Source organism: Saprolegnia parasitica (genome assembly GCF_000151545.1).
Source record: "Saprolegnia parasitica CBS 223.65 unplaced genomic scaffold supercont2.86, whole genome shotgun sequence".
NCBI classification, from domain to species: Eukaryota; Oomycota; class Saprolegniomycetes; order Saprolegniales; family Saprolegniaceae; genus Saprolegnia; species Saprolegnia parasitica.
In genome coordinates, this window is record NW_012156480.1 from 38,274 (window position 1) to 65,540 (window position 27,267).

Here is a 27,267-nt window from a genome sequence, read left to right on the forward strand (position 1 = left end):
TACCTTTAAGAAATTTTTAAAAGGCACACTTGATATTTGTATACGCGATGAAATGGAGCACTCCATGGCGATCGCGCCACTGCCAGTGGGACGCCCGCCACAACGAAGGGACATTGATCGCGCCTTTTGAGCGTCGAACTTCCCTCTTCCCTTTCCCTTCTCCTCTTCGATTTTAAAAGGCACAAAGTGTTATCTCCCCACATCCTAGAGGGTACTCGCCCGACAAAAAACCACGAAAGACCAACCGGTGCGAGCAAAAGTTTTATTCAAAGTCCGTAAGAGTTGAGTGAAAATAGATATCCGTACGAATTGACCTTATCCGGAAAAGACTTAGGACTAAAGACCAACCGGTAAGGGATTTCATTGTAGATCGGAACCCCAGGTGGAGGCGGGTAGGCCCGCAGGGCCGCGCCGACCCTGGGGTATCATGACGCCCTCTAAATATGCAGCTTTACTGTTCTTGCGTAATTATAATTACACCGACTTGGCAGTGTGTTTGTGTACAATGGACAATTGGCCAGTTTTCGATTGCACCGCAGGTACTCAATAGTGGAATTTAAACAAGAAATCAGCCCCCTAATTCAAAATGGGGGCTGATTTTGCAAACAAAAACTGATTTTGCAAACCATGGGTCGAAAGGGGGCTGATTTTGCAAATTCCCCGCTGGGGACGGTGTCGTCGGGACCGGTGTCATCCGGATACAACCGGAGTCCGGATACGCACAATAACTGGAAGTCGACCACAATGCTGCGCCAGGTCACCGCACGCTGCCGGCCGGTCGCTAGCGCCGGAAGCCGCCTGCAGCGCGCGCTGCACGGTATGGCGCCGCTGCACGTCGCGGCCGAGGCGCCGAGTGCGCCAACGGCCAAGACGCCAGCGTCGCCCGAGAACGTCCGCGCCGCTATCAGCAAGCACGTGGCCACCATCAAGAAGCAGACGGGGCTGACGCCGGCGTTCTGGGGCAACGTGTCGACAACGTTGGCCAAGTGCCGGACGCCCGAGCAACTGGCTGCGACGGCGCCGCTGCGATCGCTGCCCATGGCGTGGCACTCGTCGACGCCGGCGGTGCAACACGAGATTGTGCGCATCCTCTTGGCGACGCACGACGTTGAGACGGCGATGACGCTTGTCGCGAGCGCGCCCGAGTACCCGCTGCACAACCGCAACGTCGCGCGCTTGCTCGGCGCGTGCGTGCGGCATCGCAACCTCGCGCACGCAGGATTTGCACTCTACGAGCGGTCGCTCGCCCAAGGCACGGTGCCCAGCATCCCGGTCTACCACGCCGTGCTCCTTCTGGCCTTGAAAGCCAACGACCCGAGTCGATTCCACGCGGTGCTCACGCACATGGAGACCGTCGGCGTGCCTTTGGATGCCATGTGCCATGGCCTCGCGGTCCGCATGGCCTGCCGCCAGCGCCACTTTGAGGCGGCTTTGGACCGGTACCGCCTCATGCAGCGCGACAAGATGCACCTCAACGTCATTGTGCTCAACGAGCTCCTCGACGGGCTCTGCGAAATGGGCGCGTACACTGACGCGCTCGAGGTCTTCGAGTCGGCGGTCGAGAAAGTCGAGAAGCGACCGTGGAACCAAAAGCCCGACGGTAAAGTCGTTTTGAGTCCGGAAGCGAAAGCCAAGGCGGACGACAAGGCACCGGTGAACGAGGTGACGTACAACATCATGATGAAGCTCTGCGGCCGCCAGCAGCGCCTCGACGAGGTCTTCAAATGGTACGAAGACATGAAGGCGAAGGGCATTGCGCCGTCGACGACGACCATCAACACGCTCATGCACGCCGTGTACCACGGCAAGTACCGTAGCGTCGACTCGGAGAAAGTCTACGCGGCGCTCGCGACCGTCGGTGCTATCGGCGCCGGCACGCTCTTCGTCTCGGACCTCTCCGAAGCGACGGCCTCGGTTGCGATCACGGCCAGCGTTCTCGCGTCGCTCGGCCTCGGTATCTACATGAATCCGTTTGGCGTCCAAAAGTCCATCTACCCCAACGAGACGACGGCCAAGGAGCCGATTCCGGCCGCGATGCTCCGTCGTCTCGACGAAGAAGAGCACATTGGACGACTCGTCTACCTCTGGCACGAGCTCCTTGGGTACGGCCTGTCGCCCGACGACGCGACCTACGACATCTTTGTACGCACGAGCGTCCGGAAGCGCCATCCGGACATTGCGGTGGCGATGCTCCTCGAGTCGAGCAACCCCAATTCGTTTGCGGCCCGGCGCGCGGTCGAGAAGGACGCATTCGTGTTGCCGCTGCCGCTCGAGACCACGATCCGGCTGCTGCAGTCGCTCGTGAGCCAGAATCTGCTGCCGCAGGTCGACGACGTCGTTGCGCTCGCGTACAAGGCGCGCGGGCTCGAGAGCATCACGTCGACGTCGCCCAGTCGCCTCACCCGCTTCCGGCTCGTGCCGTTTGGTGCACCCAAGGTGACGGCGCTCGTCCTTAGCCGCTTGCTGCGTCTCTGGCTCGACGAGCACTACCCGAAAGACAAGCTCCACGCGCGCATTCATGACACGGTCGCCTTTGACGTCATCCAGTGCCACACGGTGCTCGACTACCTCGACACAATCGACCCGGAGATCCGCGCGTCGTTTGCGTTTGAGGAAGTCCAAGTCGCCGGCAACGGCAACGGCGTCCTCCACTTCAACCGCGCACGTCTGCAAAAGTACATTGTCAATTTGGCGTAAGACGTAAAGTGTCCAGTCCATTTTGATTCAAGACACGTTGTCCCCACTCTTTTTATCAAATGCCATTGATAACACGACAGCGCATACGATCGTCGGCGGCGTCAGGACGGCTTTGGTACATCATCCATCGACAGTCGTGCAGATTCGCTACGGGGGCTAGGGGTGGGGGCGGGGGCGAAACTGTCCGACAACGAGCATGCAAGCGGGGGCGCAAACCGTCCAGGTGAGTTGCCGCTTCCGCGGTGGCAACGACGATGGAAGCGCGCTCGGCCTCGAGTTTCCAGGGCCGACGACGGTGGTTCTCCCAAGTATGAAGGGCACGCAGTTCTCCTTTGACCGCGTATTTCCCCCCGAGACGAACCAAGAAACCATCTTTGAACACATTGGGATACCGGTCATTGAAGAGCTCCTGAATGGCTACAATTGCACGATCCTCGCCTATGGGCAGACAGGTCGTGTTGAAGAGTGATGACGTTGCCGCGTCACTACTTAGCAGTGCTCTCTAGGAAGCGGCAAGACGCACACAATTCTTGGATCCAAGACCGAAAAAGGCATCCTTCCCCGCCTCGTACAGCGAACGTTCGAGGCGATCGCAGCGCGACCGCCCGGTTCGCTTCCACTAGATGCGTGGGTGTGGATACGACTAGGTCTGTAGACGCCGCGACAGAGGTGTCAACGGGCCTCTTTGAAGTCTACCAAGAAAAGATCCAGGACCTTCTCAACCCCTCGAACGCCCATCTGCGCATCCGCGAAGACAAGTTGTCCTTTCTCGAAAAGACAACATATGTACCGATGTGAGATAGAGAGCGAGGCATCTGGGTTCAAGGCGCGGCCGACATCGTGGTGGCCGATCCGCCGTCGACCCTCCGACTCGTTCAGAAAGGACTGATGGGGCGCTCGATGGGGGCGCACTTGATGAACGCCGAGTCGAGTCGCAGCCACTGCATTTTTGTGCTCACCGTCACCCAGCGCTTTCCATCGGGCCTCAAGCAAACTGGTAGAAGGAGTTCTTGTGCTATAGTACGTAATAACGCGTGCGGCACGCTGTAGGGAAGCTCTACCTCGTGGACCTCGCTGGGTCGGAGATGGTGCGCAAGACCGCTGCATCGGGCAAGCGCCTTGACGAAGCCAAGCACATCAACAAGGTACGACTCGTTCTTGCAAGTGTGTACGTGGCGTTGGAGAGAGACGTGCGTAGTCACTCACAGCGCTTGGACTTGTCATCAACGCACTCACGGACGGACGGTCCAAGCACATTCCATACCGGGACAGCAAACTCACGCGGCTTCTCCAGGTGGGTGCAGCTGGACATGGAATCCGAGGTATCGACTCGGTGTAGAACTCGCTGGGCGGCAACGCCAAAACGCACCTCATTTTGACATGTTCGAGCAGTGCGGCAAACCTGGTGTGTTCTGTTTCCCTCGTGGCGAATATTGATTGTAACTTTTAAAGTGGACTAGGAAGAGACGCTCTCGACGATTCGGTTTGGCGCAAGGGCGCAACACGTGACCAACTCGCCGCAAGTCAATACCGAGCGGACGATCTCCGAGTACAAGCAACTGCTGCAGACGCTTGAACTCAAAGTGTAGGTCCCACCTGTCCACCTGTGGCGTCTTTTGAAAAAAAGACAACTTGACCACATCTAGTGCCGCACTGTCGGTCTACGTTGCATCACTCGAGAGCAAGACGACCGTGTGTCCGCGCTGCAGCGGCTCCAGTACCGCCACCGACCCGCCGCCATTAGCGCGTGCCAACAGCGACACCAACCTCCGCTCGACGTGCCATGTGTGCGCCAGCAGCGAGCCGGAGCTTGTGCTTTGCGACGGCAACTGCGGACGCTTCTGGCACCTCTCTTGCCTTCCGTCGGCCAGCAACAACCCGCTCGAGTGTATCTGTCCCGACTGCGCTGACGATGCGTACAGTCTTCAGGACGAGCTCTCGGCGCTCAAACGGGCGCTGCAGAGTATCAAAGCCGACCGGGATGAGCTTGAGGAGCGTGCCAGTGTTCAAAAGCAAGTGCTGGATGTTGCCGACCACCACAACAGCTCCCTTCACCGGTACGCTCTCTGTGTAATGTACAGCGTTTCGCCGCTAAACGCTCCAAACTGGCAGCGCTTTGGAAGAGCGCGTCCTGGGCCAAGAACTGCGCATTCAAAGCCTTTCCAACCAACTCGAAGCTGCGACCTTGCAGTACACGACCACCCAGCGAGACTTGGATGCGCTGCGTCTTTCAGTGACCAAGACAACCGAGGTCCACCGGAAGAATGCCGACGCGGCCCAAGCCGAAATCGATATCGTGCGGCGCTCGCTGCTGTTGATGGAAAACGAAAATGCCGCGTTGAAGGAGCAGGCCAACGACCTCGCACTTCGCGCGGCCCGTACGCAAGAACAACAACTTGTCTATCGATCCACGGACATACTATCTCATGTCGCATGTTGTAGAGTCGGAGAAGCGCGCGCGCGAGTGCCACGACCAGCTCGACGCCTGTCGACTGCTACTGGCGCAACGCGACGACGAGACAGCGCGCCGGCACTCGTCCGTCTCGACGTTGCCCATGAAAGTCGCGCTCTCACCGGGCAAAATCCGGCCGGCGACCGCCATTGACATCCTCAACGACGCTCGCCTGTCGCTACAGTCGCGCGGCAACATCCAGCAGTGGTGGTCCGGCAGCGACGGCCCGCCCGAACACGCCTGGGAGCCCAAGACCAACAACGTAGCAGAAGACGGCGGTACCTACTTTTCCCTGGCGTTTTTCTCTCGATGGACTTGAAATGAATGGAATGTTTTGACTAGGCACGGGCGATGGCCCAGCGCGGCCGTTCAAAGCACGCCTTGTCGGCCTGCTCACGTCGCTGCAAGAAGAGACCGATGCGTTCAAGGACCTCGGCGACAAGATAGCGGAGCAGGCCAAGCCCAAGCTTCGAAAAGGGCGGCATCGAAGCCGGCTACCGGCGATGGACGACCCGCCACTCGGCGAGACCGTGCTGTATTAGCGTCGCTGTCCGAAACTCGACTCTTTTTCTAATTCGATAACGGCGACGGTGGTATCTACACTAGAACGCGGCGCGCATGATACTCTGTCGCCGCGGCGTGGCGGGGGCCACGGTCGGTGCAAAGACGGCGTAGCGACTGCCGTCATTGTCTTTTGAAGCAAGGACCTTGCGCGGCTTGCCACAGAGCACGCGCTTCTTCATGTCTTCGCGCGCGGCGTTGACGCGGTTCTTGAAGGTGGCACCGGTCGTGTAGCGCAAGAAGAGGTCGCCCGTGTGCGGGATACGTCCTTGGACCCAGCTCAGCGGCAGCTCCCACCCATACTGATCGTTGAAGCGCTCGTCGACCCAGTTTTCGCCCGGTTCAATGTCACCGAGCTGCGCCAGCATGAACGTGACTTGGAACTCTTCCCATACGCTCAAATTCAAGTGGTATTCCTACATGTTGATGTCTCGAGGGGTTCACTGGAATCGAGGGTAATACCATTTCGGCAAACATGGGGTTCCATAAATTGAGCCAGCCAATGCGGTGGATGGCTTCCATGACACTCTCGCGTGTCCAGTCGGCTGCCAGCGTCACGAGCAAGTCGTCGAGATCCAGAACGCGGTTGAGTAGCATGGCCACAATCTCGACGGGCCCGAACGCCACGTCATGAAAGCAGTTGGCGAGGCGCACCAACTGCGTCGAAGATATGCCAAACGTGGCTTCTGAAAACGTGTGCCGCACCGCTATCAACGGTACATGAGGCCATCTTCAACATTGCGCCATGGATAGATACCGAGCTTGCGGTGCTCCAAGCCCGTGTCGGGATGCTGGGGGTGGACCACTGGTCTGGGTGGTTGGACAACCGGCACCGCTTTCTTCCCGTGAACCTTGACGTGTGTCGGCGTCTTCTCGGGGGCGGCCGGAGCCGACGCGTGGGTCGTGACACTCAAACAGAGTTGATCCAGCATCTACATTGTGTCCATGCCACTGGCCAATACAGAATATTTGACGACACACGTCATCTGGAATCGCGGCACTGCCACGCGGGATCCGCGTCGTCACGACAAAGTCGAACGCAAACGTGCCGAAAGACGGCAGGCCCTGGGCGCGGGAAACACTGTATGGGGCGCCATCCAGTGTTTCGTTGCGAAAACACTCCCAGTTCCCTAGTCCCATCAGAGACATCAAAATACAGTCGACTTTGAACTCTCTATACCGTTCTGACTCGTGTTGAGGCCGACCGTCTTCTTGTTCTCGAGGCGGTCGTCTGCCGAGAGCCGCACTAGCGTCATTGCCAATCGCCTGTCGACGGACAAGGCCAAGTCGAGCGCGTAACGTCCGTTGGGAAGCCGTGGGTCAAAGAAGAGAAGTTTGCCTGCCCGTTCTTTCAGCACCGTCTGGTGTCGAATGTGTCGTGCGCGGTGGAAGAGCTCGGCCGTGTCAACGACCCGCTGCAATAGTCTAACATTCCCATCATCCATGCGTCTACGGATCGAAAACCGACGCGTACAAGGGCGCGACAAGGGCGTGGGCCTCCGCGGCAGTCATGGCTCCGAGAAGGTACTGCGCTTGGGACGCCGTGATGTAGTGGTCGTGTAAAAAGTGCTGGATGTACTTGGCGCGGTCCGAGTCAAACTCGAGCGCCGAGAAGGCTTGCCAAAACACCGTGACGGCATCTTTGCACATATTGTCTACTGGAAATGGAAAGAAATAGATCGGAAACGTACCCGGGGCAATCTCTGTCACGTATGGCACCTGCGGCTTGTACGCAAACTCAAAGCGTAGCCGACCGTGAAGGGGAAGACGCCACGGCGTCTCGGTGCCGTCCAGCGCAAGCAGCTGCTGGATCGTCGTCTCGGCTCCATGGCTGCCACAAGTCGCGCGCTCGATGCGGCCAAAAATGAGCTTGGTGCTGCTCGTTGTGGTGGTGTAGGGTGGCAGCTGGTGCTGTACATCGCGCCACGACGCCGCCGACGGGTACAAATTCAGGAGCCAGAGGTACTCGAACCCGTGCCAGAACGAGTCCGCATGGTCCAAATCAATTGTCACGTGGCCTGCATGGACAAAGATCGTCCATGATCGCGTCCTCGATTTTGGATAATAAGGTCGTACCGAGGTGCACAGGCGTGAAGCGTGCCGGCTCGGTATGCAAGCCGCAGTCGTCGAACTGCACGGTGCGGCCTTGGGTCATCGAGAGCGGATCGCTGTACGCGCGAAAGACGGCGCGCAGCCCTTCCGTGCCAATGGGGTTCTGCGCAATGCATAGAATCTCGAGCGACGTCGAGTCGGCCCACGCGCGGACCAAACTCAATGCACTCAGCGCGCCCAGCGAGTTGCCCGTGAGGTCCAGCGTGTGTAGCGTCTTGTTGTGACGCAAAGAAAGCGCTATCGCGTTGGCACCGCCGCCGCTCCCAAGGCCATTCCACGCCAGCTGCAGGGTTTCCAGCGTCGTATTGGTTGCGAGTGCGTGGGCGAGTGCCGCACCTGTCCTTGCGCGGAGACAGTTCCAGGACAGATCGAGCAGCGTCAGCGTGCTGTTGGCGCGCACCATGGCACCCAGCGCGTCGGCGCACGCATCGCCGAGCTTGTTTTTACTGACATCCAGCGCGGTGAGGCTGCGGCTGCGCCCGAGGACGGGTCCGAGGGTCGTGAGAGCCTCCAGCGAGAGCCTAGTATGCATTGCATACTCGTGAGAAAATAGAGAAAAGGGAGATGGACCCGCAGTCCGAGAGAACGAGTGTTTGGAGGACGTGGTGGGCATTGAGATAGATGCTGAGCGCAGCAACCGTTGCCTTTTTGACTTGGTTGTTGGACACGTTGAGCGTCAAGAGTCGCGGAAAGTCCGAGCTCTTGACCACGTTGGCGACAGCGATATCCGAGAGACGGTTCTCGCGGACGATGAGCGATTGCAGCTTGGGGATCGAGCCAAGGCTAGGCATGATACTCATTCAAGATGAGATGATGGCCTGTAGAGTCGCACCAGCTGGAGAGGGCTTCCATCGGTCGATTTCCAGCGCCGTAATATGCCAAGTTGATCGCACAGGCTTCGCGCTTGGGGATAATGAACGGCTCGGGCACCAAGTGCTGCTGTAAGCACGTTCGGATATAGTCGTCGGCGCACTTGATGTTGTCATCTGTGATGTGGTCCTGGCTTCTGTGATAGTATATTGGAGTACATTGAACAAATGAAATACCGCGTCGGCGTCGACCTTGGTCGTGGCAGCCGTGCGCGGCGCCGCGGATGCCTTGGAGGTCATGTCGACCTGGCGTAGGCGGGCCATAAATTGCTGCTTGCCACCCTTTTACATCCTCTGCATGAGCCACGTCGATTCATGCATGACTATATTGTACCCAGCCATAGTTGTGCTGCATGTCCTTGATGCTCCAGCCGCCAATGGATGATGGCTCGTCTACGATCCGACATTCCAAAATGCAGACGTTGGATGCACGAGCCCTACCCTGAGACGTCTTGGGGGGCACGAACGAGGCAACGGTCGCAAATCGCTTCTCGTCGTCGGGCCGAGGCGTGCTCGGTCGACCTTCCATTTCCACCGGCGGGTCCACAAACAAATGCTGAAAAGCCTATCGCAAAAAACCGAATTGGGATAGAAACCACGTGGGTTCGACTACCATGATGGCCAGCTCGGTCTCGGTGCGGGGCAATGTGCGGGCTACGATCTTCTTCGACGGCGCCGGATGCACCATTGGGGGCCGCGATGGCTGCCGGGGCGTCGTCGGCTGCCGGGGCGTCCTACGTCATCACGGTCAATTGCAGTGCCTGTGTTGCGATATACCCGCGCGGAGTCGCGGGGGCTGTCGCGGCGCGAGTGGCGGTCATCGTGCTGCGCATCAAGTGTACATCGACTTCGGCAAGGACGCTCGTCACTGTTAGCGTCGGCAGGGCCGGGTGCAGCGGCTGCGAAAGTCGCTTGGCGCGGGTGGCGTTAAGAACCACAGAGGGACTCGTTGCCTTGCGGTTCGACGCCCGCCCCATGATTGAAGTTGCCAGCGGTTCGTATCACCGTCTATTTTGGGGCTGTGGACAGGCCATCCTCGGCATGAGGAGTGATAGATAGATAGATAGATAGATAGATAGATAGATAGATCATGTTGATGGGTGGTGTCGAGGGTTAGGGTTTTTCAAATCCAAATGATCATCCCAAAATGATCATTTGAGACGCTATGCTAGACAGTTCTCTCGACCAGCCAACACTGATATCATTCTAGGCTGGTATCGTTATGATAGTGTACATAGACTGCGAGACCAGACGTTCGAGTCTACAAAAGCGAAGTTGTCGACGGTCGGGGGGCCGCTCGTCGAGGCTGGGGGCGGATGTGCGGGTGCTGGTGGTGGTTGCGCTCTGGCTCCAAGACGTACGCTGTCGTGTGCGTCACGTCGTAGGGCTCGCCTGGGCCGAGAATCCCGTCGTCGATGAATTCATGGCTCGACGCGCGGCCAAACGTGGTGCGGAACGGACCCCCCACCCACTTGAGTTTGTTTTTCTGCATGGCAAAGCAGCATGAGCATTCTAAATACCCTGCACATCGACGCACCTCGTCGTCAATAACTTGCTGCTCGTACGAGCCGCGGTACGGTCCGTCGTTGACCACCGAGTAGAACCCGCCTTGTGTCGCGTCGCGAAGCCGCAGCTTCTCAAACTTGGCGTGTGCGCAGTATGGCTTCTTGGCTTCTTGTTCAACGAGCCGACGAACCGGCAGCGTGAAGATAGGGGCTTGCGTCGCGGGGGCTTTGGGGGGCGACTAATGCATTTAAAATGACCACTTGAACGAGATTGTAGCGGCACCCACTTGATTGGACGGTGGACGCTGGGGCGCCGCAGTGGTGTGGGATAGCGCCGAGTGCAGTCGTCGGGCGTACACAGGCCTACTCATCTCGATAATATATGCATGGACGATCGAGACGCTGAGACGCACGGTTGTGTGGTCGCGGCCGCCGAGCGCGGTCGTAACTTGGACGTCGAGACGGCCACGGACTTGCATTTTTTGGGCGACGTTCGACCTTTTGTAGTCTGGTCGAGACTCACGGCGGGCAGTACTACAAGGCCTGCATCAATCGAGCTGCTACGCAGTGTCGACGTGCGTACCGCTCGTGCTCTTGAACGCACCCGTGGGCATGCCCGTCTCGGTCGGCACGGCGCCAGTAATCGAAGCCACGTACGTGCGGTCGACGTGTTCGTGGACGCGAATCATGTCGAATTTGGCGTTGACATAGTTGGCCAGGATCGTGCTACAGAAAGAAAGACGATCCATCCATCCATTTGAAACACGCCAAAGAGTATGATACCATGTAGCGGGGTACGTCGTGGCGACCGTAAAGTGGGCACAGAGCGCGTTGCCAAATTCAATGAGCAGTGGGCCCCGTTGGCTGTCGAGAAACACCGTGTAGCTAGTCCATGTCCGCACATGGAGGGAAATGCGACACGTGTGAAGATACCGGTTGCCGCTGGTGTGCGTGATCGTCTCGTCTAGATCCCACTTGCTCGGACAGTTGACGACAAATTGAGAGAGCTCGAGACCCTTAAGGTACGCGTGCGCGCGCTGTTCGATGCGGCCGCAGCATTGCACGTCAGCGAGCTTAGAGACGAAAGCCTGCATCGCATTTCAGCACGGTAGGTTAAAAAACCAAGTGACGTACAGGACTTGTATGGTTGTTGGGCTTGCGGGTGCCTGCACGCGCAGAACTCGGTCGCGCGCCGTACGGGCGGTCCCGATCGCTCGTGTGCATGACCAGGCCCGTGTTGCCTATCCATACTCATGTCATCGATTATAAAATCAACCGAAATGGTCGTACCTTTGGGCTCCCATGTATTGTGACGGACGTTGTAGCTAAAGTAATCGCCTGTCTCGCTGTCGAGCAGCACAATGTGCGAGTTGATGTCTACACATGTAGCTCATACAGGTCGATCTACCCATGCAGTTGCAGTACCGTTTTTGGGGGCGGGCGCTCGGCACCGACCGGAGGGGGCAGCCGCGGCCGTGGCCGTTCACGGCTTGCAAGAGCTCGCCGCCTGTCGAGCAGAGGTACGCGAGGATCGCCGCGCTGACGCCCGCGCCAAAGAAGCACTTTCCGGTCATCATGCACATCTTGAGCAGCGTGCAGAGCTACAGTAGATATGCGTTGAGGACGAGAAGGCACGCGTGCTCAACTTTGCGAAGTGGCGGGGCCCACGGCGGCATGGTCACGTCGCCGTCCACAAACACAAAGTCCAGTTGGTCAAAGCGGGTAATGGATTCCGGGTCCGCGGTCACCGAGTGCATCTCGTACACGAACGCATCCAGCTCACTCCGGTGTCGCTCCTGTACCAACAAGAGTCGTCTTCGAAAGGTAGACAAAAGCGAGCACCGCGTCGTACCAAAATCAGCGGTGCAACCACATCGTGCACGTGCAAGGTCGTCAACGCTGCCTTGACCGCCGCTTTGAACTGCGCATACTTGGCGGGCGGGTCGTCTCGGGACGCATATCCGTTCACGACCAGCACCCGCATCGAGGCTCGGTCTTGTCTGAATTTATTATTAGCATGGCAACGTACCCTTCGTGGCCCGACGACCTCTTTGGTGAGCCCGTGCACCGAAGTAGTGCGCCGCTGCGCAGCGTCAGTAAGCTGCGACCGCCGTCGCCAACGCTCGTACCTGTCGTACAAGATGGTGGCGACCGGCGGCGGCTATGGCAAGCGCAGCCGCACCTGAGCGACGTCCAGTTGAAGACGCTGGTGGGATATGGACAATAAGACAATGTTGCTCATCGTATGCGTAGATCGAGCCACGAACGTGCGCTTTTCAAATCGTCTGCAAGCAGGCTAAGGCGACGCGCAAGTGCTACCACTGCACCAAGTACGACTACGATGTCTCGTAGCCAGGACGCGAGCCATCGCGGCTAGATTCGACCCGACCAAGACAGGGCTCTACTGCGATGCGTGCTTTGATGCTCGTCACCCGGCCGTGCGCATGGAGCATTCGTGGAGCCTGCTCGAGGACGACGGTGCGTGAGCCAGTTGATCGCCATACTGTATGCATCCAACCGTGCATAGAGCTGGACGAAGAGAAGCAGTGGCTCGCCCACCTCGCCCGGTACGGTCTCCTTGCCGAACGCAATGCATTAGATTCGAACCGTAGGCACAAGATGGCACAGGACTACAAAGAGCTCGAGCTGCTGCTTGGCCACACGACGTCGTTTCTCGCGTCGTCGACGAAGACGACACGCGACAACAACCGGGATGAGCACGTTGAGAAAGCTTTCAAGGACATGAAGGCGATCGACCACAACATTCGGTATCAACCGTCTACGAAAGGCGTCGAAAACGGCGAGCGCACGCTAGAGAGCTCATGCACGATGTCAAGACGCAGCTTCGCGTGCGCAACTTGCCGCAAGCCATCGCCGTGCGCAAGATCCAAGACATGTGGAAGGTCCGGAAGGCGCGGAACCGACTCAAGCTCATGATTCAAAGCATCTACGCCGAGATGGTCGACCCAACGTCGGGTCAAGTGTACGACGCCAGGGCACTCTCCAATGCTGTGCTTAGACTTGCTTCTAGGTACTACCTCAACAAACGCACCCACCAAGTCCGGTGGGACAAACCCAAAGCACTGCAGAGCAGCAGTCCCAAGCGGCGACGCAAGCTGTGCACAGCCGACGCCGCACTGTACATTCAACGCGCCTTTCGGTCCATGCGCGCCCGCAAGGCCATGCGCCGGCTCCTGCGGAGCGTCTATGTCAAGCTCCAAGACCCCATGACAGGTACCCTCCCTTAATCTTGGCTCATGGGTCACAGTATGAGCGCAGGCAATTTCTACTACTACAACAAGCAGACCAAGACGACGTCGTGGACCAAGCCTAAGCTCTTGGGTAGCGAAGAGTTCGAAGCGCCGCGGCGCCGGCCCTTGACGCCGCATGTCGCCGCCAGCATGATTCAGCGCATGCTGCGGTGCGCGGTGGCTCGGCGCCACCTGCGACGTCTCCTCTCGCGCGTCTATCAAAAGATTTATGAGCCAAGTCTCGGCCGACACTACTACTACAACGTCAAGACCAAGCACGTGACGTGGACCAAGCCGAGGTGCATCGACGACGCGGAGCTGCTCACGCCACGGTCGTTTGCGCAACTGGCGTCCGACGAAGACGCGGCGGCGCGCCAGCAACGACTGCATGTCATACGAGGCTTCTCGCTCGACGATGCGGCGTCGTACGTGCAACGCCGGGTGCGGGTCCACCAGGCGCGCGCCCGCCTGCGCAGGATGGCGCAAGAAGCCTACGTGGCCATTTTGGATCCAACGTCTGGCGCTTACTTTTACCACAATACCCGGACCGGCGTCGTCTCGTGGAGTCGTCCTGCCGTTCTTGGCAAGGCCCTTGGTCCTTAATCATGAATGCATAGTAAGTTGCTACTCTAGACGTCTCTCCACTCTGTTGTAACAAGGTCAGGATGTAGCTGGCCACGAGCGCTCAAGTTACACGCCGGGAGATCCATGCGGGCAACCAGTCCATTGCATCGATACATGGTCGGTCCTCAGCTATGAGCTGGCAGCTCGCACTTGAAGCAGACGGCAAATCTTTATCCGGACAACCTTGTTATCCCGACGCTGGTATCCGGACGTTGACGTGTGGATCGCCCATCATCATTCTCCAAGATCTTGGTCAGCATGCTTCGAGCGGTTGGCCTCGCGCAGCGCATGGTGCGCCCATCGCTGGCGCGCTACATGAGCTCGACGGCGGGCAAGGTCATCCAGTGCAAGGCTGCGGTGGCATGGAAGCCCAACCAGCCCCTCTCGATCGAGACGGTCGACGTGGCGCCGCCCAAGGCCGGCGAAATCCGCGTCAAGGTCATCGCCAACGCGCTCTGCCACACGGATCTGTACACGCTGTCGGGCGAAGATCCCGAGGGCCTCTTCCCGTGCATCTTGGGCCACGAGGCTGGCGCCATTGTCGAGAGCGTCGGGCCTGGTGTGACGTCGGTCAAGCCGGGCGACCATGTCATCCCGTGCTACACGCCCGAGTGCCAAAAGGTAGTACGACCGCGACGCATGGGCTTGTCTCACGAGGCGCTTGTAGTCGGATTGCATCTTTTGCGAGTCGCCCAAGACCAACTTGTGCCCCGAGATCCGGGGCACGCAGGGCAAGGGCGTCATGCCCGATGGCACGTCGCGCTTCTCGATCAACGGCGAGCCAATTTACCACTTTATGGGGTGCTCGACCTTCTCCGAGTACTCTGTGATTGCAGAGATCTCGGCAGCCAAGATCGACCCGACGGCGCCACTCGACAAGATGTGTCTCTTTGGCTGCGGCGTCTCGACAGGCTTTGGTACTGTGTTCACGGTATATCCAAGGAGGGATGTGAACGCTCGGGCTGCTGCGATAGGTGCTGTCTTCAACACGACCAAGGTCCATCCCGGGAGCTCGGTCGCCGTCTTTGGCCTTGGTGCCGTCGGCTTGGCCGTCATCCAAGCGGCCAAGATTGCAGGCGCCACGCGCATCTTTGCCATTGACCCGAACCCGTCCAAGTTTGAGATGGCGACGTCGCTTGGCGCTACCGACTGCCTCGGTACAGCCAACATGCACCTTCCACATCATCCTTAGCATATTCCATGTGCTCGTAGATCCCACGGCGCTCGACGAGCCGATTCAAAACGTCTTGGTCCAAAAGACCAAGTGGGGCATCGACTACACGTACGACTGCACGGGCAACGTCGAGGTACTGCACATGTGCGCCCTCGTGGTGCCATCCGCATGTGCTGTATGTAGGTCATGCGGGCGGCGCTGGAAGCATCGCATCGCGGCTGGGGGCAGAGCTGTGTCATTGGCGTCGCGTCGGCCGGCCACGAGCTCCAGACGCGGCCGTTCCAGCTCATCACGGGTGCGTTCATTTTCGTACAAGAGACCTTTGTATGCAGACGATCCGTAGGGCGCACGTGGAAGGGCACGGCATTTGGCGGCTACAAGAGCCGGAGCCAAGTGCCCAAGCTTGTCGAGCAGTCGATGGCCGGCGAGCTGCCCATTGGTAAGACCTACCATGTTGGCACCCCTACCCCTTAGCATTATGGTACGGCACAGATCACTTTATCACGCACACGTTCCAGGGCGTCGACACGATCAACGACGCGATCAAGGCGCTCAAGAGCGGCAACTGCCTCCGCGCGGTCGTCACGTACTAGGCGTCTCTGTGCTAAAAGATGTGAAGTTGTTGACCATGCTCCATGCATCTAACACGTCGCCTTCCACTTCGCACAGATGTTGTCTTTAAAGCCTGCAGGTGGTGCGTGGCCGTGGGACGGGCAGCGGTGTCCCAATGGCGTTGTCCATGGGATGTCATATCCCTTGACCTCTGGCAACCTACCTACGTTTTGATGCATTTAAGACGATGGCCTTTCCTCGTCGGCGCCGTGGCGACAGGTGTGGCGGTCGTCAGTACTAGTACAACGTTAAGACTCCAGCGACGGGACCAGGAAGCAGGCAATTCAATTGTATTGCGTTGCTCCACGAAGGCGGAGTTCGAACTGGCTTCGCTGCATAGCACTGTGAATCGAGAAGAACTGGTAGTGCCGATGGGCCCTTTGGCTACCGAGAGAATGTATCTACCCTACCTGGCACGTGCGCTATACAGTCTAGACCATGCACGCAGACTACATGGACCAAGCATCCTGGAGTCAGAACTCTCCAGCTATCTTGGCCGGGCATGGCTTGACCTAACCCCAGACACAACGCGGGCGTGACCGTGCCCGTCGTGGCCCGCAAGACCACGAGGCTCGAGGCATGTGCTTGGTCAGCCCCAGATTGCAACAGCCATCCATCTGGACAGCCCGGAAGGGGGCCATTGACACTATCGATCGACGTCAAGGGGAGGTTACTTGCCAGCGTAGGAGGGTCTGTCCTCGCATCCCCAATGCCAGAGTCGGAGCAAAATGGAGGCACAAAAGTAGACACGGAATAGGACGAGTGGTTAGGTGTACTTGGCGATCGCGTCGAGGAGCTCGGCCGACTCTTGCACATAGTTGAGCGGCTCGAGGTTGACAATCTGCGATTTCACGCGGAGGTCGTCCATGTGCGGCTCGGCCTTGCAGCGCACGCGGAAGAGGTACGTCTTGAAGAGCGCGGCCTTGAAGAGCGATTCGTACAAGCTCACGTTAGCGTCCTTGAGCTCAAAGAGCTCGTCGGCCGTCTTGCCCTGCATGATGATCTTGCCCTGGTCGTTGAACGCCGACGCCCACGTGCTCCCCGCGCTGTCTTGGAGCACCAGCGACAAGATGTACCGGTTCTCGCACGTCGGGAGCGACGACTGGCACTTTTCGCAGTTGTAGTTGCGCGCTGCGTCCTGCACCACCTTCTTCTGGCACTTGGGACATGCCTGGTAGCTCACGTTCGCATCGTGCTTGATGTAGCTCACGGCGCCCTTGAGCGTAATGTAGTCAGGCTTTTGGCCGTACCCAAGGCGACGGTCCTTGATGTCCGTCACCAACGAGCGCTGGTCAAAGGTGCCCATGCCCGCGCTGACGCCGCCGCCACCGACGCTCAGCGACTTGGTCGCGGTCGATGCGCCGCCGCCGCGGTACCAGTTGAGGAGCCGCGCCGACTCGGGCAGCGGCGGGTTGAGCACGAAGCCCGTGCTGCTAAAGGTGCCAATGGAGCGGCCGTTGTACTCGGAGACGCGGCAGCCCTTGATCGCGAGCACTTGGTCGACCCACGTGTCGCACGTCGGGTCCTGCGCGCGCTCGCTCCAGAGCGTCACCTTGATCTCGGCGAGCGTGTCGTCGACCATGGTAATGTCACGCTTCTGCAGCTGCTTGCCTGCCTTGGACGTGAGCTCGGCGCACGGCGCGACGGTCTTGACGATGCCAATCATATCGATCGTCGACTCGGGCGGGACCGACTCGATCGATGTGATCTACGGGACGTGTCTGAGCCACGAGACAAGACGATGGTGAGAGAGAGAGGTACCGGCTTGAAGTTGTACTGCACCGCCTGAATCGCATGGTCTTCGCCGGCAGGGACAATGTCCGAGGACGCGTCAAACGTCACTTCGTAGTCGTTGTTGATGGCCGAGTACTTGCGGTTGGCCATCTTGATCTTGCCGCCCGAGAAGAAGAAGACGCCGTTGGGCACGAGCCGGTCGTAGAAGGCGTCGACCGCGTCGTTGAAGAGCGTCGCGCGAATCTCGCCGCCCTTGGCATCGAGCAGGTCAAAGCTGCAGAGCTTGCCCTGGCCGCGCGCGTTCGTCCAGTTCTTGACGGGCGCCCGCGCCGTGACACGCGCCTTGATCGTCCACCGACCGCCCGAGTACGGGTTCAACGACGCAATGTCCGAGATGCGCATGTTGGGGTCCTCGCGCACGACCGGCGCCTTGTTCATGGCCGGCGCCGCATACGGATTGCGGGTCATTGTCGTCGCCGGGGTGTGGGCCGGCGCGGCCTGCGGCAAGTACGACGGCTGCTGCACCGGGGCCGGCGCTTGGTACGACGGGGCCTGGTACGTCGGCGCAGCATACGTCGGTGCAGCATAAGTCGGTGCCGGGACCGGGGCCGAGCCCGCCTTTTCGATGCTTTCGGGGGCGCCAATGCGCTCGTAGCCAGGATGCACATCGCCCAGGCCGAGCAAAATCAAAATCCTAGGCGGTCGCATGAGCAAGCATGGGATCGTGGGGTGGCGACGCACTTGCGGCCTTGGACGGTGTTGCCGACGTAGTCCATGAGCTGGACAAAGCAGTTGATGCTCAGCGTGCCATCTTCCGTGGCCTACAGCATGCACGTTAGCTGCATGGCCTCAGGCGACGCGCGCACATTCGAGAGCTGCGACGAGAGCATCCCGCTCATGTAGTATTGGCCGTCCGAGAGGACGAGGCGGTAGCGGTCGCCGCCCTTGCCCGAGGCCGACGGGATCTTCTTGATGTCGATGAGCTGGAGCCATGGCTGGAAGCCATCCGGGCTCTGCCGCGAGTGGAGCATCTGGACCGCGTTGGGCGTGAGGGCCACCATCTTCTGTCTTCTGGGGCCAAACGGGAAATGGCCATCCGGTTAACAAAACCGGCCAAACCGTTCGCGCCAAAATTAGCCGGCGGCGGTGGCGCGGCAAGTGCCACCTCCAGGACGCCATAGCCGTACCTCCTCGCGCGGGCCGACGCGGAGACGGCGTCCCACATGCCAGCATGCTCGCTAGCCTGCCCAGCACGTTTATATCCCAATGTACATTCGTATGGGGTGGGCGCGCGACGGTCGCGAGTTCCACCGAATGCAATATGGCATATGCCGAATTTAAGCACCGGCCCGTTGCCGCCCATTTGCAAAGTGCGCTCGTACTTCAGCGGGTAGACAGGACAGCGCACTTAATGGGAGCGGCGCACTTGCGCTGCCACGTCAGTTTCAGCGTTGGACAGGCAGCATGCTGCGGCCGCGCGCCGAGTATGTGCCACCGTTCGAGCGCTCCAAGCTATGGATGTGGAGCACCGACACGTCCCGCATTGATATCATGGCCCCCAAACGGCCCCAAACGGCCCGGTCAAGTCGCAGCAACGAGTCGACGACGACGCCGTCGCGCCCGCAGACCGCCCGTCGCACGCGTGCACCGAGTAGCCCCAAGTTCAGTCGACCGCCGACCGCGCGGCGCTGTCGTGAAAACGGCATGCTGCATAGCACAAGGACGGCAAAGCAAGGCGCCGGGCGTGCGCATGAGCAGGCCGCGTCGTGTGCACCATCGCACTACCACGGGATACCAACCGAGAGCGTCCAAGGCTCTTCAGTGGAGGCCAACGACGACGATACACCGTCCGTTGTCGTATCGGCGTTTGCGGAGCCCCTCGATGCCATTGTAGTGGCGCCCGAGAGCACGGTAGAAACCTCAATGGAGCTTCGAACCTCCGAGCCTCTGGTCGAAACTAGTGTTGTGCCAGCGCTATCGCTGCCAGAGCTGCCGCCCACGCTGCACAATGTTCCGCCCGACAAGCTACACGAGCCGCGACGTCTCTCGGCAGCCGAGCAGGACGCGTGGACCTTCTATTCGATCTGCCGTGCGGGCGAAGCGTCGGCGACTGCGCGCGCGCATCAGTCGCAGCGGGCGTACCTCAAGCGGTGCTCGCAGGTGCTCACGGTGCCCAAGCCACTGTCGCTCGCTGTGGACTTGGATCTAACGGACCGCTGTCACGGCTATGCGAGCGCCTCTGCTCTGGCGAGTCGACTCGCCCACGGAAACGAGGTCTCCCGCCTCGCCCTCGCCAAGAATGGTCTGCGTAGCGATGCCGTCCGCGATCTCATGACCGCTCTCCCCACGACCGCGATATCGAGTCTCGATCTGAGCGAAAATGATATCGGGCCTGTCGGCATCCAAGCTATCACGACCGAGCTCACGTCGAACGTGTCCAAGCTCGTGCACCTCAACCTCGCGGGCAACCACTTGATGGACCGCCATGTTGTGCCCCTCGTCTCGAAACTGGACGAGACCTGTCTTGTCTCGCTCGACCTGAGCTACAACAAGCTTGGGCATGGCGCGATCGTACCGCTCGGCCGCACGCTCATGCGTACGCGGGTGCTAAAGCGCCTCAACTTGCGCTGGAACAACGTGCAGGGGCTCGGCCTCGACAGTCTAGCCGACGGTTTGAAGAGAAACATGGGGCTCGCAGACCTGGACTTGAGCTGGAACCCGCTGGGGTCGGCGGGCGAGGCGTCGCGCCTCCAAGCGCTCGCCAACTTTAGCTTGATGCTGCGGCGCAACACGGACTTGCACCACTTGGTGCTCGAAGCCAATAACTTTAGTGTCGAGGACCTCAAGCTCCTCGAGTCGGGCCTCCGACACAACTACACGGTGATTCTGCATCTGCAGTCGGACGTCGCGATCGTCGACGCCCAGCAGCATCTCCGGTTCGACCACTATACGCGCGACGCTGGCGCCAACATCACCTTGGACAAGGCCACAAACGACATCAACTGCTGGCTCTGCAGTGGCTGGTACCTCGTCGTAACAAAGAGTGCCGAATCTCCGACACTCGTAGGCGGGAGCATGCGTTTACGTTTACGTGGCAGCCGCTCAACGCGCCCAGTGTCGAAGCCGCGTCGCTGTGCCTGTCGATCGATCAGTTCCGAGGTAGAATATCGTCTGGTCCGTGACGTGGGCTCGTAGGCGACGCGATGAGCAAGGTCGATGCGGATCAGAGTTTCTTGCGGCGGCATCGGATGGTGCCACCGACACCGATCGAGTACTACTTTTCGCGCCCCAAGACAACGGTGACGACGTCAAAGGCAACCTTGAGCTCTGGTGCGGCCAGCCTGATTACGTGGGCGTATCCGCGCTGGAGCCCCATCGAGCACGACCCCACGGCACTCGTTTCAGCGTGGTCGATGCAACAGTCGCTCTTCCTCGCCCGGCAGTCCGACTACCCATGTAGCGCGATGTATGACACGGACAGCGTCCTCGCCCGCGCCGTCGCCCACGATTGGGACCGGTCGCGCATCGGCAAAGTGGTCAAGCGGGAGAAGCAACAGCAGCACTTGCAGGCGCTGGCCAAGGCCCACTACCGAGACCTGATTGAGATCTACCACTACTACGCGTCCCAGACACTGCCGCGCAGCCTCTCGGAGACGATTCACGGCTTTTCGCTGCACCAGCGCGCGTTTATTCAGTTTTGCACCGTACGTTGATTGTGGACATTGCCTTTTTCGACAAAGTGCAATCTGGGAATCGGATGTACTTTCTGACTCGAGTAGGACTGCGAGGTGTACGATGCTGCGTTTTGTAAACCTGTCGACGTGGACCGTGTCTTTTACGAGGTCAACGCGCACCTCTCGGAGCTCGGGTTTGTCGCGACGGGCGTGAGCAAAGGCCTCGCCCGGTACGAATTTCTCGAGGCGCTCGTACGCATCGCGCGTCTTCGGTTCGGCCACGTGCCGGGCCGCCGCCAACAAGCTGCTGTCGGTCTCGACATTGGCGCGTCGTTTCAAGCGCTGTTGATGCACCACGTGCTGCCGTTTGCACTTCGGTCGCCCGGCGACAGCTTTCGGTCCAAAGTCCTCTACACAAAAGGCACCGAGGATGTCCTCGAGTGCTACCTCCCGACGCTCCGCGCAGTCTTTGAAGCGTACGCGACTCCCCGCTCGCTGCCCAAGACGCACGCGCGCAGTGTGATCAAGACCAAGTCGTTTCTGGACTTTGCGCGGACGATCGATCTCTTGCGCGACGGCGGCCTCGTGCCCGAAAAGCCCACGAAAGACGCGCTCCGCACCGCCCAGCGCCTCTACCTCGCGAGCCAGCTCGCCGTGCCCGACGAGAGCACGCTTGTCTGTGCGGCGTGGCTCACGTTTTACGGCTTTCTCGAGTTTCTCGTGCGTCTCTCGCAGTCGCGCATGCCGGAGGCGCCCGATGCGCTTCCGTCCTTACTCGCGGCACTCTTTGCGAGTCTGCGAGGTACCAACGCCGCGTTGGCGCCGCGCCTGCGGGGCGTCGTGCGGTTTCTCGAGGCGTCAAACCCGGTCCGGCCCGAGTCGTTGCACGAACGGCTCGCCCGCATCTGGGCCGCCCGACGCGATGCGACCTATCTCGCCGACGCACTTGAAACAAAAGCTTTGACGTACTAGATAAAAAGGTTTGAAACTCATTATTACGGATTATTACATGCACACGACAGCACTCAAGGGCGTGAGCGAGTCCTCATCGATCGGGCTCTCGTCGCCGTAGCCGACGGGGAGACTCATCGGCTGCGGCGGCGTGTTGGGCGATGCGGCCATCGCCGCAGATTCGTTCTTCTTGCGCGCAACGAGGACGCCGCCGACAACGGCCAGCGCGGCGGCGCAGCAGCCGACCACGAGCGCCATCGTGGTCATCGTGCTCGCCGCACCAGCGTTCGCGTTGCTGGCGCCCGCCTTGCTGTTGTCGGTCATGGCTTGGCTTTGGACGCGCGTACCGTTGAGGGTCAGCGCGGCGTCGATCGTCGGCTCGGGCGCCAGCGTTTCATCGGCAAGGAGCGTCGCATCCGAGGGCGCGGGCGTGGTTGCATCCGATGGCACAGGCGTGGTCGCATCCGTAGGCGCAGGCGTGGTCGCATCCAACGGCGCGGGCATGGACGCATCCGATGGCGAAGGCGTCGTGATGGCGGTGTGCGTCGCCGGGGCGGCCGTCTCCGATGTCGTCGACGGCACCGACGGGTGGCCAAGCGACGCGGCAAGCGCATCGCACGTGTCGACAGGCGACCGCAGCGGCATGCAGCCCATGACGACAGTCGTTCGCTGCGGCAGTTGCACGCAGCACGAGCCGTAGTGCAGAAATTCCTGCGGGCCCGGGCACATGCCGACGCGGGTCGGGTCGTCGCCCGAGCACGGCGACGGGCCATGGACCGTAAAGACACGGTCGACACCGTTGACGCTGACGGTGACGTCCGAGGCGGCGGCGAGCGCGGCGGCGCCGAGGAAGGCAAGGGCGGTAGACTTGATCGTCATCATCGTTTCAGTCGTAAGTACTAGTACGAGTGTACGTAGTCAGGCGTGAATTCGCAACTGAGCGCTTGTTACTGCCACGGCGCAGCCCATTACAGCCGCGAATCTGCATAGTCTCTACCCACGCGTGTTTTGCGTCTACACGGTATTGAAATGCGCACGCACGCATACAAACCGTCAGATCGAATAAAATGTTTCACATTAAAAACGACCCGCTCTCCGTGATACACAAGTCCAATCTCTTGGCAACAGCACGAGGTAGAGCGTGGGAGGACCCGACGGACGCTGCTGCGACTGGAGAACGACGGCGCAGAAAGTGCTACTCCTACGGCTACTGGTTCGACGCGATCAACGACCGCGACGGCTATAGCGTCGCGGTTAAAGAGACTGCGACCACCCAACCGGTTGAAGAAACCAGCGCCGACCAAATGGCGGGCGGCTCCAGAGAGCGCACCACAGAGTCAGTGGAAAGCGCTGGTCGGCGCGCGTCGAGTGTCTAACGTTATTAGTGAGAGCAGAGACGGCCATTGTATTGGTCGGATGGAGGTCTGCTTGACCGATCGCTCCTACCGTGCGATATATACCTGTCCACCGAATGCGATGGGAAGCAACCTCTGTACTACAGTCGTTCAGAGGCGTCTCTCTTGGTCCTGTGTTTGATGGCGATGCTACAAGGCGGGCAGGTTTCTTTTTCGTTGGAAACGTGGGTGTAGAGGCCTTCTCGATGGCTGCTGCGGCTAATACCGCGCGATGCACGAGCGTGGTGGCCACCTGGCGTTGGCGATTCGATTGCCACGCCCCGCCGCATTGGCCGCCACATACAAAGCCCGAGGTGGAGGCCCGAGTTGGAGGTTAGCAGCGGGAGACGAGCGCCGTGTCGAATCTAGCACCAAAGCTTCAACTTGCTCGCCCCTCGTACGGCAGCTCGTTACGGACGCACACCCTGTCCTTCTGTAGTAGTAGTGTCTAGCAGTGCCTGGTACTAGTTGTGAGTGTCTGCATTGCTGCAACGATGGATGCTGGTCTAAAGTCGATCCCAGATCGTGTGCTAACGGTGCTGCCAGCTGCTGCTGCCACGTTTGTTCACCGTGTGTGTGCCTAAACTGATCAAAATCAGGGTCTAAATTCGGCTTTTCAGCTCAATTCGGACATGTCCGAAAGCGAGCGATGGCGTACTTGCTGGAGGCGCTCCCGACCAAGGCCGCGATCGACGATGCGATTCGCGGGACGAAGGACAAGGTGCTGGTCTTGCGCTTTGGCCGCAGCAGCGACGCCGTCTGCCTCCAGATGGACGACATTGTACGCCGTCTCGACGCGGCGACATGGGCTCACCTGCCATCGCGTAGCTCGCCCGCTGCGAGGTCGAGCTCTCCAAGATGGCGCAAGTGTACACGGTCGACACGGACAATGTCGACGTCGAGATCTACTGCCAGTACTTTGACGTGAGCTTGATTCCGTCGACCATCTTCTTCTTCAATGGCCAGCACATGAAGGTCGACTTTGGGTATACCGTCAACTTGTGTGCTCGCCCTCTTCATGCATGCTACAGCACGCCCGATAACACCAAGTTTGTCGGCGCCTTGTACACCAAGCAAGACTGCATCGACTTGGTCGAGGTAAGCATCCTCCCAATTGTTCCTCTATCGCTCATCATCTGGATGAGGTCATTTTTCGGGGCGCGATGCACGGCAAGTACATTGTCCTCTCGCCGATCCCCCACGAGCGCATTCCACAGTACACCATATATGAGACACGTCTGGCGTACGATAATGGTCAATCTGTCATTGTAGGTACGAACTCTTGTACAAGGATTTTTAATGTTGTAATGCACGCAGCTCGCGACTGAACTCTTCAAACGTCTTGGACGGCAGCGGCTGGATCCGGTCTTTCGACGGCGATGTGAGGTCCGGCTTTTGGTTGCGCAGGGTCTTGTACGCCTTGTCCTTCTGGACGGCGCCGCGCCACGCTTGCTCGACGCGTGTCGGTTTCTGGGTCGTCGTTGTTTGTGCGTGGTGACGTGGCGCGACCACGTGGTCGCTCGCATGAAATTGGGCATATTGAGACACTTTGACCTAGTCGTAGTGTACAAGTCAACGAGGAAAGGTGGTGCTAGAGAACGAGTACCTTGGCTTCGGCGTCGTCTGGCGCCAAGCGCTGGGCCGCGACGTAGTCTTGGAACGCTAGCTGGCTCTGGTCCATGTACCGAAAGCAGTCGCCGCGCCGAATGAAGAACGCAGGCACCTTGTGGTTGTGTCGGATCGCCGACGAAAACTCAACCTCGGCCTTATCGAACGCGGCGCGGTTGAAGAGCTCGAGCCCAAATTGGTAGCGGATCATTGCAATGCGTGTGTGGATCTCCGTGTCCGTCGGCTGGAGCTCCCGCGCCGTGTTGTAGTCGGCGAGCGCCGCTTGGAGCTTCCCGAGTGCGCGGTAGCAGTCGCCGCGGTTGACGTGGTACCGGTAGTCGATCGTCGTGCCTTCAAAGCGAGACGACGTTATCGTCTCGGACGCGATCGCCTGTACAACAACAATGATGTACAACTTGGCATCATTCGCGCCGACCGAGTGTACCTGGTTCATGGCCGTGAGACCCGCTTCGAACTCGCCGGCCTGGATGTGCATGACCGCCATGTCTTGACATTAAATGAGAGAGGATCCAACGGACTATGTAGGGTACCGTTGAGAATGAGGTTGCGCTGCCGGCTAATCTCGGGGTGCTCTTCCGTTCGCATGTGTTGGTCGAGCTCGTCGCCAAGCTGCTTGCCAAAGAAGCACCGGGATGCGCGCTCAACGTCCGCGAGCGCGGCGCGGTAGTCCCGCTAGCCATGCACCGATTGTCAGCAACCTGTAGTGTACAACTTGTCATGTACAAGCTCGCGAAAGACAGAGGCGCGCAAGATGAGCACTTTCGGGTCCTCGGCGTTAAATTTGATGCACGAGTCGAGGCAGTCGAGCGCCTTGGCGAAGTCGCGGCCCAAAATGTGGCGGCACGCCATGTCGTGTAAATGCTGCGACTGGTGCCACATTTTCCGCTCAAAATCCAGCACCTACGCGTACGTCGTCGTCGTCTTCGTTCCCAAAGAAGTATCCAAGAGGACCTCGGGGTGGTTGGGGCAGAGTTTAAAGGCCCGTGCAATGTCGGTGTTGCCCTTATCAATGAGCCCGAGCTTCCAATGCAGCTTGGCGCGCAGCACGAGGATGTCGGCATCGTTGGCATCAATGCAAATCGCGTGGTCGATGTCCTTGAGCGCCTTCGTCCAGAGGGCGAGGCCCAAGTACGCGAGGCACCGATGGAGCCAGTAGTTGGCCTGGAGCGCGTCAAGCGCGACTGCATCCGTCAGATAGACGATCGCGGTCGAGTACTCTTTGTCGAGAAGGAACGAGTAGCCCTAGAGAAAATCCTCTTGTACCTTGTACGAGAGAAAGAAATGATGTCAATAAGTTTACGTGGGCGTTGAAGACAGCTGCGATCTCTTCCTTGATGGCTTGGGGCGGGTTGTTTTGGAGCGAGAGGAGCTTCTTAAAGTTGCCAATGGCCGACTAGACATGTGTAGCGATCGAGTGCATGATGACGATCGGACCTTGAAGTCGCAGAGCTTGGCGTACGCCGACCCGCGTGCCGCGTAGAGGGTATAGTCGTCGGGGCTAATAAAACACGCCTTGTTGTAGCAAATGATCGCCTTCTCATAGTCGCCGCGCCGGACGTGGACGTCGCCCTCCATCTTTTTGGTCATGGCATCTTCGTGGAGCAGCGCTTTCGGCGCCTTGACCGTGTCCATCGCTGCGTCTAAACGCACGCAACGTGAGGGCGGTTTCACATGAACCGACGTGTGAAACCGTCGTTCCCAGTAGCCACGGGCACTCGATGGGTCATATTTTTCACATTTATGATACTATACATTTATGATACTATACATTTATGATACTACAAGGGTTGCTTCCTTCAACAGGTTAGGTGACTCGACATGGTTGGGTTCGTACGAATCCTTTCCTAAACTTGTTATAGAGAGGGTTTTGCATTCCAATGGATTTTCTTTCGCAGTCGAAACGAGCTCGCAATCCGCTGCGCAATAAGGCCGTAGTCCGTTGTACAAATATCAGCTTGCAAGATCCATGCACCATGCACGACGACACGGTTCGTCGAGCGATTGCGCACTGTCGGCTCTTTGGCGCGC

General features: G+C 59.3%; 11 protein-coding genes across 11 annotated transcripts; 6 read left to right on the forward strand and 5 right to left on the reverse strand.

Moving 5' to 3' along the window:
- Window positions 1–727: 727 nt before the first annotated feature.
- Window positions 728–2,697, forward strand: SPRG_10933 (hypothetical protein; the record flags this gene model as incomplete). Its single annotated transcript, XM_012351763.1, has 1 exon — window positions 728–2,697. Exon 1 carries the CDS (start codon window positions 745–747, stop codon window positions 2,695–2,697), a length of 1,953 nt encoding a protein of 650 aa, XP_012207153.1. The 5' UTR covers window positions 728–744.
- A 196-nt stretch (window positions 2,698–2,893) lies between these two features.
- SPRG_10934 (hypothetical protein) lies at window positions 2,894–5,691 on the forward strand (the record flags this gene model as incomplete). Its single annotated transcript, XM_012351764.1, has 12 exons — window positions 2,894–3,149; window positions 3,204–3,305; window positions 3,353–3,455; window positions 3,501–3,694; window positions 3,748–3,842; window positions 3,896–3,991; window positions 4,037–4,102; window positions 4,158–4,282; window positions 4,344–4,754; window positions 4,810–5,075; window positions 5,140–5,427; window positions 5,492–5,691. The coding sequence occupies 12 exons, from the start codon at window positions 2,894–2,896 to the stop codon at window positions 5,689–5,691; spliced, it is 2,202 nt and encodes a 733-aa protein (XP_012207154.1).
- Window positions 5,692–5,751: 60 nt separating this feature from the next.
- Window positions 5,752–9,690, reverse strand: SPRG_10935 (hypothetical protein; the record flags this gene model as incomplete). The annotated part of the gene is made up of 15 exons (XM_012351765.1): window positions 9,469–9,690; window positions 9,305–9,425; window positions 9,133–9,256; window positions 9,026–9,084; window positions 8,869–8,973; window positions 8,655–8,821; window positions 8,393–8,605; window positions 7,787–8,343; window positions 7,402–7,728; window positions 7,185–7,350; window positions 6,891–7,135; window positions 6,692–6,840; window positions 6,468–6,642; window positions 6,173–6,417; window positions 5,752–6,126 (listed from the first exon to the last, which is right to left on the reverse strand). Exons 1-15 carry the CDS (start codon window positions 9,666–9,668, stop codon window positions 5,752–5,754), a joined length of 3,228 nt encoding a protein of 1,075 aa, XP_012207155.1. The 5' UTR covers window positions 9,669–9,690.
- Window positions 9,691–9,952: 262 nt separating this feature from the next.
- Window positions 9,953–12,180, reverse strand: SPRG_10936 (hypothetical protein; the record flags this gene model as incomplete). The annotated part of the gene is made up of 12 exons (XM_012351766.1): window positions 9,953–10,177; window positions 10,229–10,435; window positions 10,484–10,559; window positions 10,610–10,730; window positions 10,780–10,922; window positions 10,980–11,081; window positions 11,130–11,284; window positions 11,331–11,437; window positions 11,487–11,573; window positions 11,605–11,797; window positions 11,843–11,992; window positions 12,049–12,180. The coding sequence occupies 12 exons, from the start codon at window positions 12,178–12,180 to the stop codon at window positions 9,953–9,955; spliced, it is 1,698 nt and encodes a 565-aa protein (XP_012207156.1).
- A 33-nt stretch (window positions 12,181–12,213) lies between these two features.
- Window positions 12,214–14,050, forward strand: SPRG_10937 (hypothetical protein; the record flags this gene model as incomplete). The annotated part of the gene is made up of 8 exons (XM_012351767.1): window positions 12,214–12,405; window positions 12,450–12,526; window positions 12,574–12,674; window positions 12,724–12,763; window positions 12,809–12,964; window positions 13,012–13,179; window positions 13,228–13,430; window positions 13,476–14,050. 8 exons carry the CDS (start codon window positions 12,214–12,216, stop codon window positions 14,048–14,050), a joined length of 1,512 nt encoding a protein of 503 aa, XP_012207157.1.
- A 279-nt stretch (window positions 14,051–14,329) lies between these two features.
- SPRG_10938 (S-(hydroxymethyl)glutathione dehydrogenase/class III alcohol dehydrogenase) lies at window positions 14,330–15,838 on the forward strand (the record flags this gene model as incomplete). The annotated part of the gene is made up of 7 exons (XM_012351768.1): window positions 14,330–14,692; window positions 14,739–14,988; window positions 15,046–15,228; window positions 15,284–15,378; window positions 15,429–15,540; window positions 15,589–15,684; window positions 15,738–15,838. 7 exons carry the CDS (start codon window positions 14,330–14,332, stop codon window positions 15,836–15,838), a joined length of 1,200 nt encoding a protein of 399 aa, XP_012207158.1.
- A 716-nt stretch (window positions 15,839–16,554) lies between these two features.
- Window positions 16,555–18,675, reverse strand: SPRG_10939 (hypothetical protein). Its single transcript, XM_012351769.1, has 4 exons — window positions 18,458–18,675; window positions 18,333–18,412; window positions 17,619–18,285; window positions 16,555–17,565 (listed from the first exon to the last, which is right to left on the reverse strand). Exons 1-4 carry the CDS (start codon window positions 18,650–18,652, stop codon window positions 16,624–16,626), a joined length of 1,884 nt encoding a protein of 627 aa, XP_012207159.1. The 5' UTR covers window positions 18,653–18,675; the 3' UTR covers window positions 16,555–16,623.
- A 380-nt stretch (window positions 18,676–19,055) lies between these two features.
- SPRG_10940 (hypothetical protein) lies at window positions 19,056–22,237 on the forward strand (the record flags this gene model as incomplete). The annotated part of the gene is made up of 4 exons (XM_012351770.1): window positions 19,056–20,614; window positions 20,659–20,750; window positions 20,787–21,295; window positions 21,371–22,237. 4 exons carry the CDS (start codon window positions 19,056–19,058, stop codon window positions 22,235–22,237), a joined length of 3,027 nt encoding a protein of 1,008 aa, XP_012207160.1.
- Window positions 22,238–22,270: 33 nt separating this feature from the next.
- On the reverse strand, window positions 22,271–23,143 carry SPRG_10941 (hypothetical protein; the record flags this gene model as incomplete). The annotated part of the gene is made up of 1 exon (XM_012351771.1): window positions 22,271–23,143. Exon 1 carries the CDS (start codon window positions 23,096–23,098, stop codon window positions 22,271–22,273), a length of 828 nt encoding a protein of 275 aa, XP_012207161.1. The 5' UTR covers window positions 23,099–23,143.
- Window positions 23,144–24,259: 1,116 nt separating this feature from the next.
- Window positions 24,260–24,910, forward strand: SPRG_10942 (thioredoxin-like protein 4B; the record flags this gene model as incomplete). Its single annotated transcript, XM_012351772.1, has 5 exons — window positions 24,260–24,391; window positions 24,439–24,596; window positions 24,642–24,708; window positions 24,756–24,826; window positions 24,883–24,910. The coding sequence occupies 5 exons, from the start codon at window positions 24,260–24,262 to the stop codon at window positions 24,908–24,910; spliced, it is 456 nt and encodes a 151-aa protein (XP_012207162.1).
- A 33-nt stretch (window positions 24,911–24,943) lies between these two features.
- On the reverse strand, window positions 24,944–26,871 carry SPRG_10943 (hypothetical protein; the record flags this gene model as incomplete). The annotated part of the gene is made up of 9 exons (XM_012351773.1): window positions 24,944–24,977; window positions 25,028–25,164; window positions 25,217–25,609; window positions 25,664–25,725; window positions 25,770–25,911; window positions 25,963–26,139; window positions 26,191–26,481; window positions 26,540–26,632; window positions 26,674–26,871. The coding sequence occupies 9 exons, from the start codon at window positions 26,869–26,871 to the stop codon at window positions 24,944–24,946; spliced, it is 1,527 nt and encodes a 508-aa protein (XP_012207163.1).
- Between the last annotated feature and the right edge of the window lie 396 nt (window positions 26,872–27,267).